The 9,532-nt window shown below is 36.0% G+C and overlaps 1 protein-coding gene across 1 annotated transcript in view; it reads right to left on the reverse strand.

The window, feature by feature from the left end:
- The window catches only part of LOC136039272 (uncharacterized), a gene marked incomplete at its 5' end in the record, with an annotated part of 34,479 nt that extends 27,132 nt beyond the window's left edge, over positions 1-7,347 (reverse strand). The window contains 3 exon segments of the mRNA XM_065722849.1: positions 1,393-1,541; positions 4,985-5,211; positions 7,057-7,347. Of these exon segments, the coding sequence (XP_065578921.1) occupies positions 1,393-1,541; positions 4,985-5,211; positions 7,057-7,347 (667 nt within the window).
- Positions 7,348-9,532: the final 2,185 nt, after the last annotated feature.

Genomic DNA, 9,532 nt, shown 5'->3' on the forward strand with positions numbered 1-9,532 from the left:
AAAGTTCTAGTGCCCTTTTTAAGTGACCAAAAAAATTGGAGGGCACCTAGGCCCCCTCCCACGCTCATTTTTTCTCCAAAGTCAACGGACCAAAATTTTGAGATAGCCATTTTGTTCCGCATAGTCGAAAACCATAATAACTATGTCTTTGGGAATGACTTACTCCCCCACAGTCCCTGGGGGAGGGGCTGCAAGTTACAAACTTCGACCAGTGTTATAATGGTTATTGGGAAATGTACAGACGTTTTCAGGGGATTTTTTTGGTTTTGGGGGTAGGGTTGAGGGGAGGGGGCTATGTGGGAGGATCTTTCCTTGGAGAAATATGTCATGGGGGAACAGAAATTCAATGAAAAGGCACAGGATTTTCTTAAATTACTATAAAAAAAACAATGAAAAAATAAACATGGAAACGTTTTTTCAATTGAAAGTAAGAAGTAGCATTGAAACTTAAAACAAACAGAGATTATTATGCATATGAGGGGTTCTAAAAATACTTTAGCATAAAGAGCGAGGTATTTAGGAGGAGATAAATTCCTCGCTCTTTATGCTATAGTATTTTTAGTAATTTCAACTATTTATTCTACGACCTTTCTGATTCAGGGGTCATTCTTAAAGAATTGGGACAAAACTTCCGATTTAGTGTAAAGAGCGAGGTATTAACGAGGGTACAAATCCCCTCATATACATAGTAAAAATTTAAGAATATAAAAGTTTGTTACGTAAGTTAATTCTTAAGTTACGTATATTTTTTACTAATAAAAACATTCGTTAAAAATTGAAATTTATAGCTGCCTTTTTATGTAACCGAAAAATTGCAGGGCAACTAGGCCTCCTTATTTCTCAAAATAGTCCGATCGAAACTAAGAGAAAGCCATTTAGCCAAAAAGGAATTAATATGCAAATTTCATTTTAATAATTTATGTGTGGAGAGCCAAAATCAAACATGCATTAATTCAAAAACGTTCAGAAATTACATAAAAAAAACTAGTTTTTTTAATTGAAAGTAAGGAGCGACATTAAAACTTAAAACGAACAGAAATTACTCCGTATTTGAAATGGGGAGTCCCCTCCGCAATCCTTCGCTCTTTATGCTAAAGTTTGACTCTTTGCCACAATTTTGCTTTTTAAAACAATGAAAAGCTTTAATGTAAAGAGCGAAGGATTGTGGAGGGGACAACCCTATTCATATACGGAGTAATTTCTGTTCGTTTTAAGTTTTAATGTCGCTCCTTACTTTCAGTTAAAAAAACTAGTTTTTTTTTATGTAATCCTTAACAGACACTAATAGCAATAATTCCTCTGAAATTCACGTTAAAGCGCATTAGTTTCCTCTTTTATCAGTTTTTTATGCTCACTGGTCTATATTAAGTAGCTTAGAAAGAGGATACTCACAACTGCATAGCTTTCTTGCTTAGAAAAGAAGACGAAACAATTTTCTTTTGTGGTGATGCTCCTAAGCAGGCGAAACTTTCTAGACACTGGTTTGACTTGCTACCAAGTTCAGTATGGAGAACGTACTGAGCAACTAGTTCTTGATGAGCCTGAAATGATTAGCAAATGCTTTGAAAACGTTTGCAGGAGTTATTTTGGGGAGAGTGATGGCTTAAAAAAGTACAAATAAGAGTGAATTATTTAAAAAAATGAAAACTAGAGGGAAAAATCACTAGAATTTTTTCGTGGGAAGGGGAATCCTCCCTCTCCCGTGCGTAGCCTTACTTTCAATGTAAATTCTTAGTCACCCCCTCCCAAAAAAAAAATCTAATTGAACAAAGTTTTCTTTTTATTTTGTGGACATTTTCCGCATTGATTTGGGTTGATAAAAATTGTTACTCATTTGCATTTGAGTAGGTATACATTTATACCTTTAGATTACATTTTTGACAAGAACCGAAATTTTGGTATTGTTTGCTTGTTAAAGTTATTTCGATAATTATCATTATTATGTCTGATATATTAACTATCAATTTAAACAAATTAATTCATAAAACCTTTAGGACTGAATTTAAGCTGGCGATACTAATACAAACAGCCCCCTCAACATGCCTTGAAAGTCTTAACTTGTTACCCCTAGCCATTTCTGAGATATTACAGATTCATTCTTTTGACCATCTGGATTTAGTGTCATTTTACACAGTCTAACCTCCCTCGCGACATGCTGTGATATTTTCAATTTAAAGCCCTTAGCCATTTCCGGTATCTTGCAGATGTGCCGTTTTGACAACTTGACAACTTTGCACGCCCTACGACTTCTGATTTGGCTTAAAATCTCCTCTAAAACACCCTGAGAGTTTTGACTTAAAAATTCAACCGTCCCTTAAATATCACAGATACGCCCTTTTGAAAATCCCGGTTTCATATACTCTCTTTTGATTTAGTTCAGTTTCCCCAACAAAATGCCCCGAATATTGTAAGGTAATACACCTACCTGTTTCTGAAATATTTTATAGATGCTCTGTTGATAGACTGGATACACATAGTTTCTTTTGGTCATGTTTTAAAAATTAAATTGATAGGCACCTGAAAGTTTCAACTTGTTTCTCTATTCCGTTCCTGAGATATTGTATCTATGCTACTGTGACAACCTGGATGGACTTAAACTCTTTTGATTCCGTTCAATAGTTTTAGTAGTAGTAATAACAATAGTAGCAGTCACAGTTACAGTCAAATTCACAGGAATAGTAGCTGTCTCAAGCATTCACTGTTGCAAGTAATTGTAGTTGCAAGTGGTCACAGTCGCAATTACTCAAAATTACGATTTTTTATTTTTGCAATCGCAAGTTGTCATAGTCACAAGTAGTTGCAACCTCAAATAACTGTAGTCATAAATATTTTCAGTCGCAACTGCGAGTAAAGACAGTAGCCAGCAGTCACTGTCGGAATCGGAAGAAGGTGTAAATACAAGTAGTTTTGACCGTAAGTAGCCGCAGTCGTAAGTGGTCACATACAGTGTTTCACTTCAGTATTAGTATTAATTATTATTATTATTATTATTATTATTGGTAATATTAGCAGTAGTAGCAGTAGTAGTAGTAGCAACAGTAGAAGTAGCAATATAAATAGCTGTAGCAGTCAAGTTTGAAATATTAATAGTAGTTAGAAGCTATTAGAGTTACTTCAATGGGAACATCAACGCAACTATTGTTCTCATTGAATGTTCTCAGTGAAGTAACTAAAAGTTCTGCAGACAGATTGCCAAGAATTTAGACAGAGAAGATGAAATGCTCAAGAACCTCGAGTGCAGCGATCCTGTCGTTGCTTTGAGCGGTTCAGCCAAAATACTAGTATCACTCGTGGTTCGATTTTCAAACTATTTGGGGAATGCTGATAGGAAAATAAAAGGAAAACGAGACATACTTAATTTGCAGTGGTCAGAATTATAGTCTGGGAAAGCCTTTGTGAAAAATAGACTTAGTGACATTTTTGAACCTGATATGCTCTGAAAAAAATGCGGTTGGTGAAAGATGGTAGGGGGGAACCGTTGTTTGATGATCTTTATGAATGTATTTTGCAGCTATACTGTCTCTTCCATTTGTCTGCTAATTCAGAATAGCAGTTCTCAGTTTTGTCAAACATGAAGACAAAGCTTAGGAATTGACTAGAGACAGAAACTGTTCCTACGATGATGCACACGAAACAAATGGTGCGCAGAGAAAATGAAAATGGGAAAAGAGCGACTTGGTCCATACCACCACAGTTGTATAGAATCTTAAGGTGGAAAAAATGTTTGTCTTGATAGCAGTTTCTTGTCTGTCAGGTACCAAAAACTAACAATAGCAATAAACCGCAGTCTAATCATATAGTAAATTAATGTGTATATTACGGACCTGCACAAAGCAACAGAAGGATCGATGCAGTTGAGGTTCTTAAGTTCTTCATTGGTGCCAGGACAGCATCCCGTAAGGAAATGGCAAGATAAAATAACAAAAATTGACAAAAAAATAACAAGGATTACCACGCAGAGTGTCGCTTGCAATCGGTTTCCCGTTGAATCTTTTCTTCCAACAAGATACTGTAAGAGTGGAGAGATAACTCTTGCCCTTTCGAATTTACTTCTTGGACAACAATTGTTGTCCGACTTGATCAAGTCTGCAAGAAGTTATTTGAACAAACAGGACAGTTGTTTATTAACATGTGAAAATTCGAAGCAGGTTATTTTTCTCCTTCTCCGACTGTTGTGACCGGCCCCAACCGAACGAAAATAGTCTAGTAACAGACTTGTGAAGGAGTCATATAAAAATAAACCCTTCAAGGAAGAGTTTGGTTCTGCACTGTACAAGCCCGCTCCTACCCTCAACCAATCAGAAGTAGCTCCGTACTTTTTAGGAAAAAGAAATATTCCACTTTCCGTAACTCCAACGAATTGATGTTGTCATTTTATACAGCGACATCCGTAGTTTTAATTTAAAAAAAATAAATAAAATTCGAGTGACAAACGACAGCAGCAGGTTCATTTAATGAAAACGAAAGAAAATAGAAGTAGACAGAGAAAAAAGGAAAAATGCAAAAGGAAAAAAGATTGTGAAAATCCCATTGATTATCCTCCTATAGTAAAAATTTATGGTTGATGATGTGCGGTCCCAAAAAAAATTTTTGGAGCGTTTAGTGGAAACAGATTCAATTATGTAAATCCTTCCTCTCAGATTTAGTAAGTTCTTCCAGGCCAGGGTCGCAACACTGCACCAGCTGTTTATACACAGTCTATCACTGATCTGTTTCTTATAAACAAGTTTCATCGGTCACCACAATCGCTTAGAAGAAAAGACGAAATCCAGCTCTAAGTTCGGCGAATGCGAAAAACGTGAGTATCAGTTCTACGAAATATCTTTTTGTATGATATTTTTTTTATGCTTTGCCATAATATTGCAAAAAAACTGAAAATTCCTTTTTTTTGTCTTTTCTTTCCCTCTCATAATCGAAGATTTTTTGTCTGGAAGTTATAAGCACATAATAAAACACTAATACATAATATTTAATGAGATATTACCCTAATTTGCTGTTTAATATAATTCTCTTCGAGAATGTCCGAGGTATGATACCCGATTGCATTTCTTCTTTTTCTTCCTAGTGATGTACTTGCAGTAGCAGCAGCAGTTCCAATGCCCATGCCAATAGGAAGGAACACAGAGGATAACAGGAATAAATGTACAAAAGCAGACAAAATGTTATCATGTAGATCGTCACTGTGGCCAAACAAGCCTCCAGAACCTTCATCTTAAAAAGAAAGTACTGAATAGATTTTAGTTCTTTTAGGATTAGCCCCAAGTTTGCAGAGCAAGGTTTTTGGTCTATTACAAAAAAGATTTCTGATACAGCAGTAAATTTATATTTTTTCATCAAATCAGCCCAATTACAAAACCAGGCATAAGGTTAGATAGAATAACTTCGGGAAGAATTTGACTCCAGTGGTTCAGTGCAATTGTTCCAATGCAGTCGGCCAAGGGTCGTGACGCACTGACGCACAAAGTTACAAAAAAAAGGGAACAAAAATGAGTGACATCTGATGTGAAACCTGAAACGTCTTGTTTTGCGCATAAAAGGAGCTGATTTTTTGCATACAATGTATGAATTTACCATTCTGTAACTTGAAAATAAAAATATATATAGAAATAAAAACTTCAAGGTATATAGATGAAATACGTCTTCTGCATAGGTGGTAAAAGTAAACTTATGACATTTGTTGACAGTTGCCTCGTTAGGAATCAAAGTATCCTAACTGAGAAGGCTGGTGACTCCTTATTGACTCCTCCGGAGGTAAAGGATGATCTAAGATTTAAGGAGGTAAAGGAGGATCTAAGGAGGTTTCTAACTTCAAGCTTAAAGTAAGTGCTATTTTGCTATTTCCTTACTGATAGTAATAGGTGGACACAATCAGATTGACCTCTGACAGCTAATTTGTAATGGTACCGGAAGTATCAAGCTTGACTTCCAGCTAAAATATATTATTTTATTGGGAATGCAAGCATTACAGTTTGAATACGTTTTATTCTCAGAAAGATATATACAACATGCAAAAGGCTTAAAAAATTATTCCCCGTCAATGGAGTTTGTCACTAAGAAAAAAAACTACCAGGAAAATTCCCAGGAAAAGGACAACATTCCATAATTTTTTTTTTGCAGAACGAGCAATTTCTAGCTACATAAAGAGAATATGTCTTCTCCCTAGGTAGTTGCAGTAAACTTTGAATATTTCCTTAGAATTGCCTCGTTAGAAATCAAAGCACATTGACTGCTCTGGAAAAATAAGTTAACATAAGTTTTCCCTAAACAACTTTCCTTATTTCTTATGAGCAAAATTTTGTCGTCAGGAATTGCTGACTTCTTTAATAGAGCTATATAAGCTGCTGTATCTACCTTATGACCGTTCTTCTCTCTCTCTCTCTCTCTCTCTCTCCTCTCTCTCTCTCTCTCTCTCTCTCTCTCTCTCTCTCTCTCTCTCTCTCTCTCTCTCTCTCTCTCTCTCTCTCTCTCTCTCTCTCTCTCTCTCTCTCTCTCTCTCTCTCTCTCTCTCTCTCTCTCTCTCTCTCTCTCTTGTAGCTGAGCAAGCAAAAGTGATTTACAAGAAACAAGGAATATTATACTTGAAGCAACTCTGAAATACCGCCCTTTTTGGACCCTTTATGCCCCCGTGTACCCGATGGCTGTAAATTTTTCCAGCCCCCGGGTAAAGGTACTAATTTTTGTGAATAATTCGTCTGAAAAAGACCAATCATAGATAAATTTTAGAAGCAAGATGGTTATCTTACTTCGTTTCAGAAATCATCACCATGTAACGTATTATAATCTGTTTAATTCGAGGGTCCACGCTGGATCCTAGGACCACAGCCCCTGTGCTTCTGACTTGGTTGATATAGTTTTCTTTTACCTCTATAGATTCTGGGTCATTCAGGGATTATTTAAAGAATGATGCCGGACAATCATATTTTAATTTTGTAAAACAAATTTGACGGTAACAATTTTAACTACGAAGTGTAACCCGAGGGCTGTATGTTAATAGGTAAACACTTATAGTAGCCTAAACACCAGTTCTAAAACCCTGGACATATTTAATGACCTTACCTGGCACAATAGTGTATACAACAGGGGATTTCTCAGGACCAGTGTTTCCATGTCCGCCAAAACCTTCACTACCACGAGTTTTGGTGGGTACTTGATAGCCAGAGGAGGACAGCAAACCATCCACATTTGTATTTATGTTATTAATTGATAACCCTGGTTGAGCCTCACTAAGACTTGAATATGAATCATGAGAGGCAGAAAACGACGGATCTGCATTTGTGTAAGAAAGAGTCTCACTTTCAGGAATGGTTGGAAACCCATTGGAGCTGTCTAAAGCTGCAGAATTTTGACCTAAAAAAAAAGAAGACTGAGATCAAACTAAGAAAGTGGAACGACATGTTTTGATATGCCACTAAGAAAAACAGAAGCTATCTTTCCTAATCACTAAATGAGAGTATCAATGATTTAAAATTTTGAGCTTGCACTTTTGGAGCTTTACTCTATTGCAGTCATAAGCATAGCTTTTCTATGGGGCTCTGTCCCTGCTGTCTTGGGATTGAAAAATTAAGTTACCTATTGTCTAAATATTTTCAGTATAATATTTGATTGTAAAACATGCAGAAATGTATTGCTCTTTCTATTTCTCATTAAAGTTCAAACAGTAGCTTTTTGGGCGCACACAAAAGAAGGGGAACGTGGGGACGGGGGGGGGTAGTGCTATCCATGCTAATTCACCGACAATCGTCACGAGTGGTGTGCCTGTATCTGAACCCTCTTGTAACTGGACTCTGTGCAACTGAATCCACAAAACTTAACCCTTTGAAGCTGAACCCCTTGTACAACCGAACGCCCATTAAATTCCCCCCTCGTTCAAATCAATTCCGTGTAATTCAATATTAGTCAACCCCTTTTCAACTAAGCCCCCTTGCAACTCAACCCTTTATTAACTGAAACCTCGTTCAAACATCTGTTTAACTCAGCCATCTTTAAACTGAATCCCCGCGCAACTTTTTCCCGTGTGACTCAAACCCGTGCAATCTAATACCCTTTAATCCAGCCCTCATTCAACTGAACCACATGCAATTCAACCCCATTTAAGTGAGCCCTCGTTCAAAAAATCAAAAAGAAGACAAGTCCGGGTATCAAGCACTTTTTTGGAATTCCCAAGAATTGGTTCCGGAATTAATTTTAGTATTGATATGAAAAGAAATAGCGACTATAATTAACGAATCAGCTCCTTTTTTACAAATCCACTATAAAAACACAAAGGAAGAAGTAGAGCACACAAGAAATAAAAAAAAGTCGACATTAGAAATCACTTTTAGAAGGATTTATTCACAAAAAAGAGACAGGAAGCGCGACTTAGCCGATGGTGATTTACGCATAGCATGGAGCTCAATACTATCCAAATGAGGGAAAAGGCCCTGGAAATGGAAGTTCTGAATTATTTTTAAATTACTATACCTAGAAGAAAGATACTAGAAATATTTACATAGCTCTAAGTAATTTTTTTCTAAGACGCAGCGTATCTCTTTTTGTAAGGATTTGTAGTAATTATATTGATTTTAAAAATAGATGTAAAATCTTAAGCCAAAAATTGATATCAAGAGGTTTTTCTGCAAATAAATTAACTTGGCAATTTAAAAAATTTAGTTTTCATTATAACGAACTTTTAAATAAATATCAAAAGAATTATCTAGAAATACTTAAAGAAATTTTTAACTAATTTCGGAGGTTCGAGAAATGTTAACACAGCGCCATTTATTTTGAATTGTGTTTCTAATTGAGCGGATTTTCTAAAAAATTAGCCACATGGTAAAGATGAATTCTATAATTGTTTAGTTCATTCAGGTTTTTTGCAATGTGTTATTATTTGTGATTTGGTAAAATTTATAATATTTAGTTTACCTATTGTTGCTAAAGGGAGGGATATATTAACAGGATAAGCTTGTTTTGGTTTTACTTGGTTGTTTTACATTTGCTGTTTTTTTTTTCATAGGCATGTATTTTGGGGGTGATACCTGACGCGGGGATGCCATGGATATTCCGTGGTAGCCACAACACTGTGCTGGGTAGAGAATTTAGAGTGGCGAAACCCTATATAGGCCAGTGTATTCTCCTGATGAGCCCTTATGTTGGGTGTTGCCTCTGAATTATTTGTCTATATTATTTTTTCTATTGTTTGGTAAATGACGACTTATACTTATTGACGACATGACTGCCTGTCCATGGATTATTCTTTATGGTTGATTGTGTGTGGCTATGCTGTTTGACCTATGTGATTGTATGGATGAGTAGGGTTAAGGCCTCATTCAAGTGCTGGTCTATATTAATCACTAATTTAGGAAAACAGTCTTCCTTTTCTCCTTCTGTCTCTTTTTTTTTTTTTTTGTTTGTGCTGTAGCATTGGTGATTTCTCTTTTCATGATATAAGTTTCATCAAGTTTATTCTTACCCGTCAAAAGTTAAGAGCCTGAGAAAATTTGCGTTATTTTAGAAAATAGGGGGGAACGCCCCCTAGAAGTCATAGAATCTT

This window comes from Artemia franciscana, chromosome 19, assembly GCF_032884065.1.
Source record: "Artemia franciscana chromosome 19, ASM3288406v1, whole genome shotgun sequence".
NCBI classification, from domain to species: Eukaryota; Metazoa; Arthropoda; class Branchiopoda; order Anostraca; family Artemiidae; genus Artemia; species Artemia franciscana.